Raw genomic sequence first — 22992 nt, forward strand, 5'->3', positions numbered from 1 at the left:
ACTCAAGAGAATATGAGAATAGAAATAAGAAAACTTCAAACAGAAATGATAGAAATGAAATGAAAAACTTGGTAGATGAAATTAAAAACTCACTGGAAGGTCTTACTTGCAGAGGAAAATTGCTGAGGACAGAATCAGTGAGCTGGAAGATGAGCTGCAAAACACCTCCAGACAACAGAAAAAGTTGGAGAAGAATCTTAAAAGAACAGAAGATGGAAAAAAAATCCTCAAAATAAGCAGACAACAATAGACCTTTGTGATAAATTCAACCAGAACAATGTAATGGGGTTCCAGAGGGCCAGGAAGAAATCCCGCATGATGAAGCAAAAGTCAAAAACATCATTTCTGAGAAGTTCCCAGAGCTAAAGAGTGCTTGCACCTACATCCTGGATGCCTGAAGAGCACTAGCCTAAAGAGACCTAAATAAAAGTGCCCAAGGCAAGTTTGTATATCATCAAAATATACCTAAATGTAGAGTATAAATATCCTATATTCATATATTATTTAGCATTTTAATTTATTATCAAAATGCTGATTTACAAAGTTGTTTTAGGCATACAATATTCCCACACCAATCTCATCACCATTGTGACTTTCTTTCCACCAATGTCACAATGTCCTTCCACAGGATCCCCAGACAGCCTCTGTGGCAGTTTTACAACAAATTTACTTTATGTTATTTGAGCCAACAAAACCTGAAGGAGTGGCAATGGAAATGATCATAAAATAGATCAATAAAATCAATATTTTATGACTGCTATGTTATTCATTTTTCTTAATCTAGTTGAGGGCAACAAGATTAATTATTAGAGAATGCCAGAGAGTAGAATACATATAATTTTAGAAAATGAACGCTTGGGGACAGAGAGATAGCACAGTGGTAGGGTGTTTGCCTTACACATGGCAATCCAGGACGAACCTTGTTAGATCCCCTGCTTCCCATATGGTCCTCGAACCAGGAGTGATTTCTCAACCCTAGCCAGGAATAACCCCTGAGCATCACTGGGTGTGGCCAAAAAATAGAGAAAAAAATGCTTAATCTGTTTCTGTATTACTTTTTTTGTTTGTTTTTGTTTTTCGGGCCACACCCGTTTGATGCTCAGGAGTTACTCCTGGCTAAGTGCTCAGAAATTTCCCCTTGCTTGGGGGGACCATATGGGATGCTGGGGATCGAACCACGGTCTTTCCTTGGCAAGCGCTTGCAAGGTAGACACCTTACTTCTAGCGCCACCTTGCCAGCCCCAGTTTCTGTATTACTTAATACCAACATACATACAGATGTGTGCATAAAATCATTCATCATATGCCCCTGTATGATTAAAGGTCTTATATATGCTTACTCATATGTATATTATAGTGGCTTACTATTAATAGATATTGACACATATATTCCAGAACCTCAGTTTCCTAACCTCCAGAATCTTCTCTTCCCTTACATGAAGATAGGGTCAGAAATAATCAGTTAAGTTGAGGTCTTATTGGAAGGAGAGAGGGACCTTTCAACATAACTTTCATGTTTATTAGAGATATTTGGCAAAAGCATAGGAAGAAGGTCATGAAACAACAAAATCAGAGTTATTAGCTACAAGAAATGCTAAAAAGTAAGGTTAACTAGAGAAGAAAGAAGTTTAAGGATTTCTGAACATGTTCCAAATAGAGCTTATTACAACAGATACATTAATGTTGGATTTTTAATATACAAAACAGTAAATATTTAGGTTGTTTGAAGTCACCTGCTATGGAACTTTGCTAAGAAGGTCTGAACAAAGTAGACCTTTCTATATATTGATCATTACTATTAATAAATTTTAATTAATCTTAATGCCTACTGTTGTCTGTCTCTTAGAGACAACCTCCTACTTACCAAAGACGAATATCAAACAAAAGAAAATACTTTTCACTGTTATATCTAAGTACCTAAAAGAGTTCCCTATTCAGAGTAGATAGTCAATATAGTTTCATTTTTTTTGTTTTGTTTTGTTTTTTGGGTCACAGCCATCAGTACTCAGGGGTTACACCTGGCTCTACGCTCTACGCAAATGCCTTACCTCCATGCTATCTCTCTGGCACCAGTCAATAGATATTTGACTATAGGTATATTTCTTCATCATTTCAGATATGTTTCATTATAATTTCACAACACTTGTTGTGTTTTCCAAGCTTTTTTGCTTTATTTTGGTTTGTTGTCATTCTGGTTGTGCTCAGGACTAATTCCTGTTCTGCATTCAGGAATTACTCCTGGTGATCTCAGGTACCACACAGGATGCCAGGAACTGAATCTAGGTTCAATCACATGCATGGCAAGTGACTTCCTTGAGGACTATAACTCTGGCCTCTTTTTTAGCTTTTAAAAAACTTCAGTGTGGTATTATACACAGTAAAAAACAACATATTTAGCAGATCTAATTTAACAGCTAAAACTCAGTTTAACATCACTTCCTAAACTAAGTAATTTTTAAAAAGTTGAGGCAGATAACTTATAATTTGATTTTCATCTATTTTCCCTAGGCATGCTTTGTGAAATTGCCATGAAACAAGTAATTAGGTGGGACACAGGGGAAATGTCATTAAATAATTCTTGAGCATGAAAATCGATAGAATGTAAATTGCTATATCACTAAAGAAATAGAAAATTGCTATTTATAATACTCTTCTAAAACCATGACTCCCCATCTTAATGATTTCTATCCACCAACTTATTCAAAATTTTTAAACTAATAAGGACCCTCAGTCTTACCTAGCTAGGGAAAAAAATGCATCCGTTGAGTTCAATAGTTTAAACTCAAATAAGTTTTCTGGATAACTAAACTCATTTATCAGTACTATAAAGCCTATGAATTTTAATAATTATATTATACTGTAAAAATAATCTTGCAGAATAGAATTTCCTCTTCTCTGCTGATATTTGCTCGTAGTAAAGTTTCACATACTGATCTCTTTAGCCATTATATTTAAAACTAGAAATGGACTCCACTAGTGAATATAAGAGTACATATTGCTTTAAAATAACATGTCATTAAGCATTTTTAGGTTTTGTCCATAGGATTCTTGACTTTAAGCTTTAAAGGAAAGATGAGATTTTTATTCACAAAGCTTCCTTTTTCCAAAACAAAACACAGATGTTCTGAACATAGTTTCACTGTAAACCATATTGCAGAGAAGAGAAGGTATTCGTAGGGGACATTCTTAGCAAGCAGAGATAAATTCTTAGAATAAAACAGAGAGGAATATAAAAGTAAAATTAAAGTTTTTACTTTTCCTATCTGCTTCATAAAAATATGCAGAATGTACACTCATATAGTATCAGATTTATTAGAGGGAAGTTAAACAGAGCATACTTGTGTGCAATTTCATAGTTGAGAGTAGAGAAAGGGACCAAAAATATAGGTTGTTAAAACCCCAGGATGTGATACAACCCTGGAGATAAGGCAGCTTATAACTCAGGCGAAACCCTGCCAGAGTAATCCTTGAGCTGCTTGTTTCAGATATTTATGAAAAATACAATTTTAGAAGTTTCTTCAGAGATCCCGGTGTTGTATTTCGGCTTCCCAATTGTGCCCAAATCAAGGGGTAGATAACCTAAGTCAGAACAAAACAGAAGATGTAACAGATTCTGAGTAACACAGATCATGAATGTCTCTGAGAATGCCAGCAGGAGTGAGAATGTGGGTTAGTTCTTACTTTACCCTGCTGAGTACTGAGTACAGCAGTCTGGTTGTAACCTGCTTACTCTTCAAATTCAGCAGGAGCCCACAGAGTTCACTTTTTCCAACTTCCTCCAGGTTTAGAAAACATCTAGGGAAAAAGAAAGCCCTTACAGACTTTGGAATTGAAATCTGATGAAAACTTGTCAGAATTACTTATGCTTTTCAACTTTTGAACTTTTTGTTTTGTTTTTCTGTTTTCCCTTATGAACAGAAATCAATTTGAAGGGATGGTTAAATAGGCTAAGGAAACTGAGGAAAGTACAAAAAATATTTTGTACAACACAGCCATATGTGCAGATATTCAACTGTTTTTATGAGCTTGGTTCTAAGGGGAAAAAAAGGCTAAAACAGACCAAAAAATTCTAATATCTATAAAATAACCTTGATTTGGTTTATGGGATTTCATTTAGCTTAAAATTTTTCAGTATAGCATACATGTTCTTTAATGTGGACGTGAAATATTCTTGAAAATCTTTTAAAGTCTAAAAATACAAGTGTTATTTTTAGTCCATATTTTGAAAAAGAAAACTCTTAATTTGATATTGTTTAATGTTATAGTGAGCTTAGAGATGTTTTGTTTTAGAGTGACAGATATAAAACCTACCATATTTGCCGGCATATAAGATGACTGGGCGTATAAGACGACCCCCTACTTTTGCAGTTAAAACATAGGTTTAGGCCTATATTCGCTGTATCAGACAGAACATTCCTGTGCTGCATGTGCTGCATGTGTTCCTGTGTTCATGTACCACAGTGAGCCAATCAGAACAAGCAAAGGTTCAAAGGTTATACTGTAATAGACTTCCTCTTTGACTCTGGCTAATCTGAGCAGGCTTTTTACAGTGTAGATTCATGTCCAGAACATTGTCTAATTTGCATGCATAAAAAACCTGCTTGGATTGGCTGAGTTAGAGAGGCGGTCCGAGCAGCCTTGCAGTGATTGAGTTGGATCGAGTTGGAAAAATTCATTTTGTGGCAATATTCAGACAATTTTCATTTAGCAGCATATTGAAACATTTTTCTAAGATATACTCGGCATATAAAATGACCTCTGCTTTTCTGTTGACTTTTTTTTTATTTCAAAGTTGTTTTATATGCAGGAAAATACGGTAATGTTTCCACAGCAAAACAAGGACTCTATCACTGAGCTATACACTAAGGCCTAGAAAAGCTATCAAGTCTAGTCTCAATTAGTAATTAGTAATAAGTAATTGGTAAATTATACATTAGTAGCAAAGTTCTAAATGATATATAAGATAAGGATTTTCTGGCAGGACTTTCAAAATATTACCCAATACAACAGTTATAATCAGGAATTGGACAGACATCAAGTTATGATTTTTCAGAGCAACCAGACATATTCTATATTTTCTTAAACCAGACAGGAATTTACCTGTGACACCTACAAGTTTAGGTAATAGATATTTCTCAAATTTGAAATTAATATTCCTCAGAAAAAACTTTCAAATTATAATTTTGGACAAAAATACTAAAATACGGGGCCAGAGTAGTGGCTCAAGTGGTAGGGCATTTGCCTTGTACACGCTAACCTAGGATGGACTGTGTGGTTCTATCCCCTGGGGTCCCATAAGGTCTTCCAAGCCAGGAACTATTTCTGAGCTCATAGCCAGGAGTAACCCCTGAGTGTCACCGGGTGTGGTCCAAAAAGCAAAGCAAAACAAAACAAAAGCAAAAAAACAACAGCTAAAATTTAAGAATTAGGATAGCCCAAATTGTCAGATTATATGCCATGTGTACAGGACCCCTAGGTTCAACCCCACTGCCAAACAATACTAGAAGTGACCTTTCAGAAATGAGCACTTCAGAAGAACTTTGAAGCACTACTGGGTATGACCCAAACCAACTCTCTGATTAAAAAAGTAACAAATTTCAAGTCATATATAACTTTTATTTTAAGCAAAAATTACAATTTACTTATTTAGAAGACAAGATGAAAATGGAAGGTAATATAAACTCTTTTAACAATAAAATTATAAATTGTATTAACACTGACTTTATGCAACTAAGTGAATCAATCACATTGCATATAGTAGAACTGTTTCTCAAATATTAAATATCACATTCAAATCCAGAACCCTTGTACACAAATTATATGTCATATTTACTACAAAATGTGTATATGTACATCATTGTTATGAATATATCTGACATGAATCTACCATATTTTTCTTTCTTAGTACACAGTGAAAATTATGACATATGAAAGCAGCGTATGAGGGACATTAAATCAGTTTTGATCCCATTATTAAGAAATCCATATAATATTGGATTAAGACAACAGGACATCATGCCTAACAAATGACAGATGCAGTACACCAACTTGAAATGCCTATTTGAAATAAGGTTAGCATTAAAATCGGTAACCACATGGAAAAGATGTAGTGGCATCCAGCTAACAGCAAACACTAATATCAGTATGGTCAGTCTGTAGAAAACACTGCGAGATCTCTTTTTGATTCGCATGATAGAACGATTTACTCTTATTTCATGAACATTGGAGCTTTCTTCAGGCTTCATCTCAAAACATGTTGGGACTCCTGGTATGAATTTATTGGATGAACAGGGCTGACTTCTCATACAGCTCAAATTTTCTGGAAGCATTCTTAGATGGTTCTCTTGAGGAGGTCTTGGTGGAGCAGGTAAAACACATGCTGTCTTTTTACTGTATCGTCTTCTATGTTTTCTAATGAACGAGTAACTCCATTTATGGCTACTGGTGAACTTCAACTGAGTCCCACTCTTTTTGGATGGATTGGAAGGATGAAGAGATAAGTTGATCATTTCCTTTTCTTCTTGTTTGTTTGGTTTGTTGGATAATCCACAGCTTACACTTCTACAGACACTGGTATGACTGACAGTGAGACAAACTAAAGGCAGAATATACTGAACAAATAATAAAGAGATAGTGAAAGCTATTCTGTATGAATCTGATGGCCATGATTCCACACATAAATACCTACTACTCAATAGTGCCGAGTCAAATGTTTCCCGCAGTTCTAAAAGACGGTGAAATACTGGGACAGGGGAACAAATGACAAAACCTAATGTCCACACAGTAGCTATCAAGAAATAGCCATGGTTTGCTGTTAAATTATTAGATATAGGATGTTTTATCATATGGTACCTGACAATGGCAATTGATATTAAAATTAAAGTTGAAACAAGAACTGACACACATTGAAGGAAAGGCATAACATGGCACATAACTTTGCCAAACATCCACTGATCTAGCAAGACAGAGGTCAGCGTAAAAGGTGAGCAAAACAGCACAACTAAGATGTCAGAAAAGGCCAAATTTCCTATGAGGAAGTTGACTGTTGTCTTCTGATTCCGCTTTCTCATGAGAGCCATTAAAATAAGTAGATTTCCCATAAAACCAAGAAGACTTACAAATGTATAGAGTCCAATCAAAAAATACTGTAGGTCATCTACACTACTTTTATAGTCATCCCAGACTGGGAAATCAGAATTCTGTGTGGCAGCAGTAACATTCTCTTCAGTAAGTGTCCTGTTATAATAATCTTCATGCTCTAAATCCATATTTTAGTTCTGCAGAGAATAAAAACACATTAACACCTTAAAAAAAACTACATGACAATAATATTAATCTGAGTATAAGAAATTATAATTACATAATGCAATATTTTTTAATTAAAGAAAAAAGTATATGTGGGAAAGAACATCAAGATACCTAATTTACAGTATTTTATACATTTAATTCTCTAGTCAAAGTGGCTGATATATGGGATGATTATATTATTTTATCTTAAACAGTTCTTCTGTTCCTACCCACATCTCAAGGCCAAAATTGAAAGTCTTGGGTTGAATGTGATTTTTCTCTTCCTAATCCCCTAATTGTTTATATCTGTCAAAACTCACATATCACAATCTGTTTTTCTTTGCAACTTTAATGCATTCTAGTCTTCCTTAGTTATTTAAAGGCAAGAGAAAAGCAGGCATTTCTTCTTATTCTTTCTATAATACATGGCACAGTATTTAAATAACTTTAAATATGTAAAGTTTCTTTATATCTACAATAAATGGCACAGTATTACAAATATACTGTAAAATTAAATATATTTTAAATATATAAATTTTGTATTGGGATGATAAAATTCCCATGTTATGACAGATTTTAGTGTTAGTTTTCATAAACTTAATAACTGTAATATAATGATATTATTCTTCTAAACTTAATTTTTAACCTTTTAAAGTAAATTATTTCAAAATTTCAGGATCTTTTTCTTCCATTTATTTTTAGATCCTAACCTCATAGTTGCACTGATATTGCCTTCAGTTAAAAGCAAAACTGGTACAAAGTGACTCACAAAGGCCTACTGAATCGTCTATTTATCATATTATTAGTTTATGGACATTCTAATCTACCGTGAGTAGGTTAGAGGGGGCATCTAAACAAATCAGTCTTTATTGTATTTCCTGACTAATTTCCTGAGTTCCAATGACCTCCTACCTCTCTCTAGTTTGTGTGATACTATTTATATTTAACACATGTGCAGACATTTGTTTGTGTCATTCTATAAAATTTATCTTTTGACTCACTTTCTTGAAACAATCCATTTTTAATGAGTAGCTACTGATTGCCTTTTCTATTATAAAATTGATTGCCTTTTCTATTATAAATCAAGGAGAAGAGAGAAATCAGTTGACTCTTACAATGGCTTTGTTGGAATAGGTAACTGTACATTTTAGAGAAATAAGAAATACAGCAAGCAACATTTGTAGTAATAGCAAGAATGTAATTTTCAGTACCACAATTGATTTCTTCAATTGAATATCATCTTTTCTTTCTAATAAATAGACTCCAACTGTGATAAGGAAAAATCTCTTCTTACACCAGAAATAATGTTTAGTATTGTTGTGCAGTTATACTAAGTAAAAATTTCTGACTAATTATCTTAGAAAAGTATTTTCCCAGGTTTAATATAATAGAAATGAGTTGTGATATGTGTATATGTGAAATGATCACTATGTGTGTATATGCATCAATTTGTTTACACAGGCATATATTGAAGTCACTAAAATCAACACCATCAAATAACCTCCAAAAATAAAAACAGGGACTATCAACATAGAAAATTGTGATACTTTAGCACTTCAGACTGTTAAATTAAATTTTTTCATTGACAAAACCTATCTTATATAATCAGCATAAAACTAAAAATAACCAAATATATTTACTGCATGTTTGTATTTAAAAGAAGTACATCAAATCATATAGTTTGGCAAGAAAACTTTTTTCCTTCAAACATAAACACCTAAAATAGTAATCAAATAAAGGAATTGCCATCTGATTATTCCTTGTGCACAGGAAAATCGAAGGGTAACACTTCTTTCTCTTTCTAAGAAATACTATTTTACATAGCACTTTAAAGAGGAAACCTCTTTCCTTAATTAAAGATTGTTAATAAGAATTAATTGTTCTTTTATTCATTCAACTAATATTTGCTGAACATTTAATAGGGTATGTGCTCTGGTAAGCTACTGTACAAGACCTTGTTGAAGACTACCAATGAGGGATAAATTAAGGTTATACAAGAAGTTATTGAAAAAGTTAAGAAGCTAGGTATATGTTTAAAGGCCCTAAAATGTTTATGAATAAAATGATTATGAATGAATGTACAAATAGCAATCTCTGGTCATATTCTTTTTTTTTCACAGCAGCATGAATACTTGCACTGTTGCTGAATATAATGAAGAATTATATGTATCTACTGATAAACATACTTTTTCATGTTCTTTCCATTCCTAATATTTATATATGCATTTTTATTTTGTAGCGACTACATTATCAACCATTTCTTCCTCTCAACCCCAGACATTCAACACAAACACATGCATACAAAATACCTAATATTTTCTAACACCGAATGTGAATCTTTGCTCCAATGAGTGAATTTTCACAACTAAATACTAATGATTACTGCAGATGGGGTCGAGAAGGTGAGGGAGAGAATTCTAAACTGTTTCTTTAAAAGAGTTTCCTTGTACAACCTACTACTAGGAAACAAAACAAATAAAAAAAAAGATGCAACAAATCTTAGTAAACTTTTTTTGTTTTGTTTTGTTTTCTTTCTTTCTTCTTGTCTTTAGTAAACCTTTTGACAATAATTTAATGACCTCATTGCAAGCTATAATAATTTCACAAACTTTCTTTGTTGTACTTTAAAAAATAATTTCATTAACACTTACCTCTAAACAAGCAATATAAAGTGTATTATTTTAATCCTGCCAAGAGGACAGGCTTGGGAGTAGGCAGGAGTTGAAGACAATGGTAGAGGAAATTTTACAGACTGTGAAATTGGTGTTGTACCATGGAATGGCAGAAACAAATGTATTATGAGCAACTATGTAAATCATGGTGCTCAAATAAATTTTTAAAAAGTTCTTCCTTATATGTAGTGAAGGAATATTTTGAGTATCTTAAATTTTATCCGGTAATATTTGAGCATTATTTCTAAAATTGAAATCAAAAGTAGAACTTACCAGTTCACTTGCTTTATCCTGAAAAGCACAATAGGAAAGTCTAGAATGAAAATACAAATTTATTTAATGATCTGCTTTCTAACAATGTTATAGTAAATGACATTGAATTTTATCCAATATATGTTACATAGAAAAAGTAATAGTATACATAAGCTTAACTTTATCTCAGAAAACTAGATAATTATGAAACATAACCAGAGAAATTATTTTAAATTAAAATATTTGAAAAGAAATCTAATATGGACTATAAGCCTTTGTTTTTATAAATTATAAGAATTAAAAAATACCAAAGTTTTGCTTTCCACCAAAATAATTTCCAGGCTGAAATATGAAATTTTAAGAAAACTCCTCTGTAAGTTCTACAACAAATGTGGCATTTTTTTAAAGATGCCTTTGTAAAGACCTGCTGTAATTTTCTTATTAAAATTGAGCTCTACTAGACACCATGACAAAGGAAGGCTTCTGAATAGGCCTTAGGTATAAAAAAAAAAGGTCTAAAAAAGTAGAACAGCAGAGAAGTCAAAAGCCTCTAATCAGGTTCATACACATTTAAATAAGGTTTCTTTGTTGGGATAATTTCTTAAAAGGCTCATCGACTCACAAAGGAAGCCACTTCTTAGGATAAAATACATTTGATGATCCCCTTTTCTAGCCATGATCAAATATCAACTTGCTTATTTTACTGTCTTCTTAAACAAGGGGGAGGAGTCCATATTCTAAAACTATTCCCATGATTTATTTTTAAAGCAGAAGCTGGCAAAATTAAAATTGGGAAGATAAATTCAGCTCCGTTCAGCTGACATTCAGGCACGCGCCACCCTCTTTCCCCCAAATCTAGCAGCAGACGACTTTCTCTGCCCTGGAGAAATCCGAAATCCAGAATTGCAATTGGGGGGCCCAAATTCGTCCAGGAAGAACTAGAGGCTATTCCTCAGGTTTAGGGCACTTCGCCAGGGGATTCAAAACGATGGCGTCAAAGGCTAATCATTACCCCGTGACCTTGGGGACAAAACATTTTCTGGTTTCTGGAATTCGAGGTGCCCGAAAGCATCCAGGACCACATGGATCCTCAGCAGCCACCGGTCTCGGTCCTGCGTGGGATAGCCAAGGTCCGGCAACCCTGGTGGCGTCGGTGGGACGGTGCCTGGGGCCTCGCCGGATCGTGTCCAGAGCCCAGCACAACCCACGGCACCTCGCAGCTCCCTAGTCCAGTGACCAGTGGGCCATCCCGGCCCCATCAGCCAGCCCAGACCCCAGGGGCCAGTTCCGCGGGCTCGGCGCGGATCGAGGACTCGCTGCGCGGTGTACGGTCGTGCTTGCACCCCGGTGAGTGCTCCTCCAGTAAGCTGGGCGCGAGCTGGTCCCTCCCGCGCCCTCCCAGCTCACCAGACAATTTGGGGAGGTCCCGTCCCCTCTTCCCCCCCCCCCCCCAGTCCCTACTTTCTCCCTCTTTGACGTTGGCTTCTCTTCGTCGATCTCCCTGGATCCCCGAGAATACCCTGGGACTCGAGTGCAGGGGGTTCTCCTCCCCAGGGCATCGCCCCTCCTAGCCCCACCGTGCGCCCTACCTACCCCCGCCGCGCGCGCGGAGAGACCCAGCCTGGTACCTTGGGGTTCCCGGGTGTCCTTCCTGAGCCGGGACTCCAGCGCCCAGGAGCCGCAGGTGCCCGGGAACCTGGAGGGGCGGAGAGCAACGGGGGCTTTAGAGGAGCCCAGGGAGCACGTGACTGCTCGGGGACCCCCGAGACCCCTTCCAGGGCGCCTGCTCAAAACAGGGCGCTCCCACCCCTTCCGCAGCTCCTACCTGGCTGTTTAGGTGTTCCGTAGGACGATTAGAAGCCTTGGGACGGCACCCCAATACCCTGGCCTTTGGCTTCCCAGCCGGGGCATGTGAATTTGGGGTTGCAGAAGGGCATTTGCCCTCTCCAAGCCCCGCACTCTGGCGTGAACTTGGGGGCGTGTTGAGTTGGTGGCGGCGCAACGTGGGGGCTTCTCCTAAGAGCTCAGGTTCTCCGAAGTGGGGGTGGGGGGAGGATAACGTCAAGACCCCAGGATCTGCCTCTCTCTTGGGAGGGGGGGTGAGCAGCTAATCCCTGGGCAGATCTTTTGCTCTAGCTCGCTCTGTTTTAGAACGAGGAAGGGCGAGGGTTGGGCTGGGGTTCGGCCCTGCCGCCCCGGGTGCGCCCGAGTCGAGGACTCACTCACCTGCGGGAGCGCCTCGACCGACTGATTGTGTGTTCCCCGCGACCCGGGGGTGGTGGGAGCTGCGGAGGGGGCGCTGAGATGGTCCCTGCGACTCACGATTCGTAAGAGAGAGGGAAAAGAGTTGCCAAGGCTAGAAAACGGAAAATGTGCGCCCACAACCAGTCAACGCGATTTGCAGCCCAAGTGTTTTTCCAAGTTACGCTGCGCATGTTTGCATGATTTCTACCTGGCACACCCCTCTCAGTCTCTACCTCTACCTGTCTCTCTTGCTCTCTCGCTCTCTCGCTCTCTCTCCATTTCCCTCTTTCTCTCCCTCTCTCTTCCTCTCTCTTTCCCTCATTTCTTCTTCTCTCCCTCCCTCATCTCTAAAGCCCCCTCTCGCTCTACTATCTCCTACTCTGCTGTCTCCCTCCCATTTTCCTCCTTTCCCTCCTCCCTCTCCTTTCCTCTCTTATCCCTTTCTTCTTCCCAAACCCCTTGCCCACCCCACCTCTCCTTTTCCGCCTTCTCTCTTCTGCTACCCCTCCTTCTCTGCCCCTCTGCCTCTGTTCCATGTAAAAGAAAAGATCTCCTTTTCTTCCTTTTCTATCTCCTAGGTTACCTCCCTTCTCCTCTCACCCCTTTACTCACTAACCTGTTACTTCTCTCTTTGCCCACCCTCTGTCTCAAACCTTTCCATGTCTATCTTTGTCTCTTTCAGGTCTTCAGATGTGGGTGTGAATGTGCACAGGGGAAGAGACAAAAAACAAAATTTGAATTTCTTCTTTACAGAATTTGAATTTCTACCAATGGTTTTAATCTCTTCCCTCCAAGAAATGATCAATTTAGAAACTCAACAAAATGATATCTAAAGAGGAAGATAGATAGATAGATAGATAGATAGATAGATAGATAGGTAGGTAGATGATAGATAGATAGATAGGTAGGTAGGTAGGTAGATAGATAGATAGATAGATAGATAGATAGATAGATAGATAGATAGATAGATAGATAGATAGAGGTAGGTAGGTAGGTAGGTAGGTAGGTAGGTAGGTAGGTAGGTAGATAGATAGATGGATAGATGATAGATAGATAGATAGATGGATAGATGGATAGATAAGGGAAAAGATCCTGTTGCTATGCACAGAAAGGTTATTATTTATATAGAATTAAAAGTGATTATGTGACATCCACAATATCACCACTTGAGGTATGAGCTCAGCCCTGTGGGACTGGCAATGTGCAAACTGCAGGGGAGTATCCATCCCTCAAGGAGCTTGAGACTTGAAAATCTCATCTCCAAAAGGAGCGACAACAACAAAAATCACAGAAAACTGGCTAAAATTTTAGTATTTAATGATCTGCTGAATTTTAGTATTTAGTAATCAAAGTATTTGTCTTGATTGTCATTTTGCCAGCCAAGAACTCTTAAATATCACATGTAAATCCAGTCCCTGGTTTACTATTTTCTGTTTTATTTCTGGAATACTAGCACATTCTTCACCAAAGCTGAACACAAGAGGCAGTTTGACCAGGCCCATGGGAGTCTACAGTGAATGGGGGGAATAATGAACATGTTACAAAGGGATGAGTAGAATGTAAATAAAGTTTGGGTTCTTGATTTTTCTCCTCCAACTGGACAATTAATATTCTACAGATTGACCCATATTCTTCAGTCCTTGTGCTACTATACATGGCTACTTTAAATACATTGACTTTAAATCTAAATCCATTATGACTAACCAAACAACTAGGTTATGATGCAGGCTTATGATATATATTAACAATACAAGAAGTTTTCTTTTTTTGATCTTTTTTGTTCTTAATTTGGTTTTTACTTTTGATGATATCAAGCTTTGGGTTGAGATAACACTATAATATAGCATTAATTATAAAGCTATAAAAAGCATAGCACTAAAAACAAAATGAGTCACTGTGATCAAATTTGATTAATCGAGCATTTTCTTTCCTGCTACATAAATAGACAAATTTTAACAATAGGTTGAATTTCTTTAACTTCATTTTTAGTATATATAAAGTGAACAAATTAGGAATGTTTTCCCAAGAGATTGTTTGTTTGAAACTCTTAGTAATATGCTTCATGAAAAGGCATATGAAAATAACATCATGCTTCAATTAAAGGAAGATATGAGGATAGGTATACTTAAATCTTTAAATTTCCTAAGAGGCATTAAAGGCTATTATCATCATTCTTTGTGGAAGATAATATAGTAATCTTGCTTCTCTTTTATGAGCTAGTATCCAAACAGGGGTATGCTACCTCTGGGAACAAAGAAAGTAATGTCCACCTTTCTCTACATAATTTGTCTAGTCACTATTTATCAAATGCTCATTTGGGAAATTAACTTAGATTTAACGTGTTACAGAATCAAAGTGGTCATTCCCTAGTTGTGGGTGTTTCTCAATTACAAAAGATAGCTTTCTTATAAAAGTGAAATTTAAATCACTCATTACTCCTAAGACAAATTCTTGAATTAAAAAAAAATCTCCCAAGCAATACCTGGGTAATATTTTTTTCCAAAGGGCCTATTTTCTGGACTTTTTAAATCAAGTAATTGCTATATTTTGATAAAAAAAATAATTTGTGGAGTACAGTTACTACAATGTTTGGTTTGAAATTCAAATTATAATTGAACCTTATAGATAAAGGGAATAATAGGGAGAAGTAAGCTATAAAAAAAGTATCATTTGGGGCAGTATTTTACCTGAGAAACTTTGTTATATTCAATAAGACTCTTTTACTCTACTGGTTTTATTTGGCCACAACCAGTTATGCTCAGGGTTAGTCTTGACTCTGCTATCAGAAATCATCCCTAGTGGTGCTCCTGGGACCATATGGCATAATCTGGGCTGGCCACATACAAGGCAAATGCCCTAATCTATTGCTTCCTTCTATCATGATAAATTTAAGTCTTTAATTCTAAAATGGTGTGAAAATGTTCATTTCTCTGTTATTACAATATTTGTATTATACTTATTATTGCATTGATTTCTTGGAATAATAATAGTTTGTCATTTTACAACACTTAGAATGTAAAAGAAATAAATAAATTAAGATTAGAAATACATGAGAATTGTTTTCTTAAGGAACAAAACCAACTTAAAAATAGCCATAGTTCCTTATCTAGTTATCTGTTCTTGATCACTTGATTTGTTTCCAGATTTTGGCTACATAGTAACTAGAATAACAGGCTCTTATATGTCAAAGGCAACAAAATACCAGGAAATTAAAATTACAATTGAGATGTCTAGGAAAATGACTTTATGGATACATTTTTTATGACTATTTTCTAAGTAAAGGTCTAGAGAGTTATAGATATGTATACACACTGTGGAATATTATTAGGCTATAAGAAAAGACAAAACCATGTAATTTGCCACCACATGGATGAAACTCTTTGGTATTATACTGAATGAAGTCAGAAAGAGAGGGACATGTAGAGAATTATAAAAAGATTATAAAAAGATCGCTCATGTGTGGTCCATAAAGAAGTGTAGGAGGGATATAAAAAATGGCCAAAGGTAGTAGCTCATGAGAGCTACAGGGGATAGAGGTGGACAGGGGATAGAGGTGAGGTGTTGGTGGTGGCGACATGGTTTAAGGAGGACCCCAAGACAAAGTGGTGTGGAAGCAGCCACTCCAATGGAGGATGAGGTGTTGGAATTTTGTGTGCTTAAACCACAGTTGTGGTACTTTAGGAAATCTTTTATCTTTTTTTTTGATATCCTAAAAATTAAAGTCATCAAATATAAATATATATTTGTATCATGAATATTTGCCAAAATACCTGGCTTGCAGTCACCTTTTGTCCCAAAGTATTGGATGCTAAAAAGTTCTTGGTATTTCTCTTTACTGTAAAGTTTTGGTTAAAAAATTTGAAACTCTTTTGAGTTCAATGCTCATGACTTTACTCATGAACAAGTATGAATTGTAGACATAGTAAATGTCTTTGTCTTTTAGAACTTCAGAAAGATTAGGTTATCTTAGACGGTTTTGGTCTCAGCTCAATAATGAAGTTAAGAAGGAAAGAATTATCATTGACAAAATTTTCCATTACTCTGAACAGCCCATTCACCTAACAATAACTATCAGATGGTATTTTATACATTATTTCAAAAAGTTGTGGGTGAATTACATAACAAGATATGTTTAATTGCATTGTTTTAAAATTTTAGATCAAATAATATATTACAGCAGAGAACATGAAGAAAAGTATTTTCTATTGTTTACTGATATCATATAAGTCCATTGTTAGATCATATAGCCTTTCTTATTGTGACTCAAACTCCTCAAAAATAAAAGTGCAATTCCATCAATATTGCTTTACAAAAGAAATTTTCATTTTTTAGTTATTTAGTAGTTAATATTATAAATCTAGCTATATAAATATCTCTTGTTGCATTTAAGTGGAAATGAAAGGGAAATGGTTTATTTTTGGCATGTTAGTTTGTTTTGAGTAGTCTTTTTAAAAGGAATGTTTAGAGAACTTTTCAAAACAAGAGGCCCATATCAAAAGTTGATATGGTTGAATAAAATACTCTTCAAAAATGCTCCTAATACCACATATCTACTCTTATTTGCTTCATTTGTGATTCATATTTTTAAGATGTAATTCACCAGATAGAAAAAAAAGATAAGACATTTCTTCTACTATACACTATATGAATTTATATTTAAGGTTATACACAATGGATAAAGTAGAATCAATACATGATAAAAATCAAAACAAAATGATCAGGAAATCTCTGGCAGATAAATTGAAATGTATACATGCAGAATGTGACAGAATTTGTCAGAATTAAAATTGCTAAATTTATTTTGGCAATTGATATAAACACATAAACTTGAATTATTTGCTTATAATGTATGCATATCTCACAACATTTCTTTATTTTCTAACCTTCCACAAAATTATTTTAGTATATTTTGTTATATGAGCTATTATAGACTCTACAATTGAAGAGATGTAACATTAGTCATTGCATTGTAGAGATCATCTTAGCTATAGATGTAGACTGTAGATTTGTGAAAGTAAATAATTAAATAGAAAATAATATAATTCTGCTAGATATAATTTCAATGAGCTAGACTATACTTTGACAGCCAGTACCACATAATCCTTGGGCAAAGAGTCAAATGTCAGTCCTGAGCATCACTAGATATGGAGGGAGGGAGAGAAGAAGAAAGAGAAGACAGGGAGGGAAGGAGGAAGAGAGGAAAAGAGAAAAAGAAGAAAAGAATGTAAGAAGAAAGAAAGAAAAGAAGACAAGAAAGAAAGAAAGGCATATAGAGCTTTTTTAGGAATATTGAAATGCAAAATTAGTCTATGAAATGACTGGATAAGATGGAGCAATAATGGAGAGTAATTAATCACTGAGAAAAACGCTAAGATGCAGTTTGAAGAATTTAATTAAAACAACTAAAAGAAATGGACCAGGAAAATGTGAGTTAGTAGCTCAAAATGATAGTATAACATTAAAAACGACAAGTTATGAATAGTTTGGAATGACTGAACAGTGTTGAAAACAGAAGAAAATGATACTGAAAATGGTGATTAGAAAGGACAGTTCTGCACTTCATATGAAGAATCTGGATGCAGCTTGACATTTTAAACTGGGGAGTAATGTTCCTGTATTACACTGAAAACACTTCCTGACAGACTGGTCATAAGTTGAGAAATAAAAGTGATTGTTGGTGTGAAAGAATACATGTGAGAGATATTTCAATGGTGCTATGACCAATTGAATTTGAGAGTATGCAAGAGATATATACAGAGAATAATTCTCAGTGTTTGACTTGAGGGATAGAGACATTGATACTGTGACCAGGTCTGCCAATCAAAAGAGTGTATGCCAAGAAACTTCATTTGCCAAAGATAACCATACATTAGTTAGATATTTTAACTTTATGAACATACAAGCATGGAATTGAAGGTAGAGGGTATGAGTATTCCTTTAAATGAAGAATTTTAAGAATATTGCTGGTAAATTTGGAGAGTTTCTGATTGAACATTAAAGAGACAGTAGCAAAAAATGGCTGCAGTAGATCAATTTATTTTGGAGGATGGCAGGGAAGTTTCTTTCAGTAATATACAGAGATAGCAGTATAGGTTTATTATTCAGAAGATGCTTAGGAAAAGGAGACTCTGAGGAGAGAAGACAGAAAGATTAGATTTATATGGGACATTAATCAGCAGCAGGTTGTAGCAGAACAACCTAGACTGTTGGTCTTTAATGGCTACAGATTTTGTCTTACAAATGAGTTATGGTTAATAGAAATTGGATGTAGGTTTTCAGTATATAAAGAATATACTTCAAATTAGTAGAATTTATTCATCTGGAGCATATTTAAAGCAATTAGATATGTATAAATTTGATGCTGTCTGAGCTTCAAGATAATAGTTCTAGCCTGATCGGAAGAAAGAAACACCACAAAGGCAATTTTTTGCTAGTCTAAAGGAGTCATTTTTTTTATTTTATCATTTTCTTTTCTATTCCACAGACTCATTTATATAATAAAATCTTAGGAAGAAAACAGAATTCTAAGTTGGAGATTGTGATAGAAGATCCTTGGGGAGAAAACTGAAGAACAGTCAATAGGACAAAGGCCCAAGGATAAAGTTAATAAAGTCAAATAAAGAGAACATTTCAGTTACAGAGGATGGTTAAGAGCATCAAATGCATCATAAAGAATAAATGTAATAAAGTCCGAATTGTGTCCTGGCCAAAAGCAATTTCAAGTTACAGTTCCATATTTGAGGAACAAATCAGAGGAAAGTTAATGTACCTTATTTTTGAAGAAGCTAGTCAGGAAAGAAAAGGCGGCTTAAGAAACTAGGACCTGGGTGATGGCATTAAAATAGGAAAGTAAATTGAACTTTTTTTTATTTTAGGATTGAACCCAGAAATTAACTTGTAAGATAAATGGCCGTTATTGACATTTTGTCATTGTGAATCAAATTTCCGAAGACTTGGAATAAAACATGTTGTAGAGTATATGCTTGTGGTTTGAGTAGGTCTACATCTTGAGTGAATTACAATGAAAAACTTCTCTGTGTTGTGGAGTGTTTAAGCATCAGCTAGGAAACTCTGTGACTCAGGGTAACTCACTAAGGATAAAAGATGCACAGTCAAAATGAGGGATAGAAAAATTAGGGAGTACACATTCCCATGATATTTACTCACTACAGAAGAAAGGAGTCTAGAAATATGAGAGGGTGGATGATGGAAAGTAATTTGTGGGTCATCAAAGTCTAAGAATTGCTGTGTAATTTTGAAGGCTTAACTAATCTTTTGAATTTATAATTGTAATAATCTAGTACTTGAATTATTTTTTAACTACATGTTATGCTACCAGAGATGTGATAAACCCAGCTATTTCCTGAGTCAGGAAGAATCAGGTTACTCTATAACTCACACCTTTTATATTGATATATATGTATCTGAGGAACCAAAGACAGCCACTCTTAAACAAAGGAAGAAAGAAATAATACTAACCTAATCAAAGTGACACTCAGGAACATTTTATATTGCCTCTGTGTCTGATCATGATATTCTTTAGGTGCATGTAAACTTTCATTTTTCCCTCAGTGTGAAAATTTGCCCAACATCAGAAATGAGAAAGAATAAAGCAAGTACGTAAAGTCTTAACTATTGATATTTGCTCTCTGCAGGATTATATTATGAAAAAGACCAATGCTGAGCCTAAATATTCTGAAATAGGATGGGAACAGGAAGAATGAACATGTGTGTGAAAGAGATGGTGTGTGTCAGAGATGGTGTGCACCAGAGACTAGAGAAGTTTCCCAGCTGCCAGTCCTACTTGACATTCATACTCATCTAGCCAGTAATTCTGACTGTACCTCTTAAGAGACAATCTGAAGGAAAGTCAATAACTATTACAGAAAGCAGCATTAGTCACAGTGGCCAAGTTCTTTTCATTACATTATGTGATTAAATATATAACTTTATTCTGTAGTTGAATGCTTTAAGGATGTCATATGAGATAAGATCTGTGTAAAAACCGTGGTTAATACTAGATAATTATAGTTTGCAGTACTCTAGAGCCTTCTTTTAATGTTTATGCATTTATATATTTACTTTCTTCACTGGGGATCCCCAAACATTGAGACTATCAGGATTGCCCTGGATGACAATGGTGATTAACCTCATGGCTACAAGCTTTCCTTAGGGACTTTTGTTCTGTTTCAGTTTTGGGGTGACACCAGCAGCGCTCAGGGGTTACTCTTGAAGATACTTATGGACCATATGTGTTGTGAATTGAATCAGATTTTCTGCATGCAAGCCAATTTGTTTATTTGTTTCAGTTCTTTAGCCACACTAGGCAATACTCAGGGATTACTTTTGACTCTAAACTCAGAAATCACTCATAGTGGGGCTCATGATGCTGAGGATTGAACTCAGGTGGACCATGTATAAGTCAAGCACCCAATCTGCTGTACTATCTCTTCAGCCCCTATACAAGTAAAGTTTCTTAACCAATGCCTGTAGTATCTCTCTAGCTCCCCGGAAAACTATGTTAACCAGAGAGGCATCTTTAGAACTTCACAGAAATGTGTTTAATAAAGCCCTGAATTTGTAAACTAAAAATCAAATCAAATAAAAATACACTTTTATGAAATATATTAATATGTTAAATCAAGCCATAGTCATAAAATAGTATTTGTGGTCTTTTATACTAAAAAGATAAGCATGGTATTGGAATAAAGACAGACCTTCAAATCAATGGGATAGACTTGAGTATTCAGAGAATGCCCCCCAGACATATACCAATTAATATTTGATAAAGGGGCAAGAAATGCAAAATGAAGCAAGGAAAGCCTCTTCAACAAGTGGTGTTGGAAGAACTGGTCAGCCACTTGCAAAAAAGTGAGCTAAGACTTCCATCTAACACCATGCACAAAGGTCAAATCCAAATGGATTAAAGACCTAGATATCAGACCCAGAAACTTAAAGTATATAGAAGAAAGCATACGTAAAACATTTCATGACATTGAGACTAAAGGCATCCTCAAGGAGGAAACATCTCTGTTTAAACCAGTGGAAGCAGATATAAACAAATGGGACTATATTAAGCTAAGAAGCTTCTGGCATCAAAGAAATTAATGACTAGCATACAAAGACCACTCTCAGAATGGAAAAAATTATTCACCAAATACCCATCAGATAAGGGGTTAATATCTAAGATATACAAGGTACTGACAGAACGTAACAAGAAAAAAATCATCCAACCTTATCAAAAAGTGGGGAGAAAAAACGAACAGACACTTCCTCAAAGAACAAGTACAAATGGCCAAAAATGCACATGATAAAGTGCTCCAAATCACTAATCATTAGGGAGATGCAAATCAAAACAATAATGAGGTACCATCCCACAACAAAGAAACTGGTACACATCATAAAGAACATTAACTGCTGATGGGAATTTCATCTAATCCAGCTTTTATGGAAAACAATATGAAGATCTTTCAAAAATCTGGAAATTGAGCTCCCATATGATCCAGCTATATATACCATTCATAGGGATATATCCTAGGAACACAAAAACACAATAAAAAATACCTTCTGCATACCTATATTCATTGCAGCACTATTTACAATAGCTAGAATCTAGAAACAACCCAGATGTCCAACAACAGATGAGTAACTAAAAAAACTGCCATATACATAGTCCATATACACAATGGAATACTATGCAGCTGTCATAAAAAATGAAGTAATAAAATTTTACTATACATGGATGGATATGGAAACTATTATCCTGAGTAAAATAAGTCAGAGGAAGAGAGGTATACACAGAATAGTCTCACTCATTTATGGGATTTAAGAAATAAAAGACAATAGAGATGAGGGCTAGAAGGACCAGCCTATGATATGAAGCTTACTACAAATAGTGGTGAGTACACTTAAAAAATAACTACACTAGCGGCCAGAGTGATAGAATAGTTCTAATCTGGGAATTTACTATAATTTGATAATGTCCTCCAAAGGCACTGTCAAAAATAGCTGTGATCAGTGCCCAACCAATATAAATAAACATATATTTCTGAATTAAAATTTGAGAATTGTTGTCTATTTGGGGGCCACACTCTGTGATGTTCAAGGGTGATTCCTGGCTCTCAATTATGAATCACTCTTGGAGGGCCTGGAGAACCATATGAGATGAGGAGGATTGAACCCAGGTCAGTCTCATGCTATGTAAACACCCTACCTGCTGTGCTATTGCTTCTACCCTAATTTAAGAAAAATCAAGCCCTAATAGCACTTCAGTCAGTATCTTTAACTTCTACAGTGAAAAAAATCTATCAGGATACCCAAAAAGTGAAAATTCAGTAGCAAATATAATGTTACTTTTTTTCCTAGGCATTATTAAATTATGGAATTTAAAGAGCAGACCATAAGATGTTCATTTTCTCAAAAGATAAAAATAAACTTAATCTACAGTGCTTTCATGAATAATTTATATCCCTCAGTTTAAATAATAAAGCAAAACTGTTGTTCTAAAGAACATGAAAATATACCATTAATTTAATTC

At 35.4% G+C, this 22992-nt stretch overlaps 1 protein-coding gene across 1 annotated transcript; it reads right to left on the minus strand.

The window, feature by feature from the left end:
- Positions 1-5792: 5792 nt before the first annotated feature.
- Positions 5793-10274, minus strand: NPY5R (neuropeptide Y receptor Y5). Its single transcript, XM_049770568.1, has 2 exons — positions 10233-10274; positions 5793-7277 (listed from the first exon to the last, which is right to left on the minus strand). The coding sequence occupies exon 2, from the start codon at positions 7266-7268 to the stop codon at positions 5919-5921; it is 1350 nt and encodes a 449-aa protein (XP_049626525.1). The 5' UTR covers positions 7269-7277; positions 10233-10274; the 3' UTR covers positions 5793-5918.
- Positions 10275-22992: the final 12718 nt, after the last annotated feature.

This window comes from Suncus etruscus, chromosome 3, assembly GCF_024139225.1.
Source record: "Suncus etruscus isolate mSunEtr1 chromosome 3, mSunEtr1.pri.cur, whole genome shotgun sequence".
NCBI classification, from domain to species: Eukaryota; Metazoa; Chordata; class Mammalia; order Eulipotyphla; family Soricidae; genus Suncus; species Suncus etruscus.

Coding starts and splice junctions, on each gene's coding strand:
- NPY5R (XM_049770568.1), bottom strand. CDS start 7,268: ATGGATTTAGAGCATGAAGATTATTATAACAGGACACTTACTGAAGAG.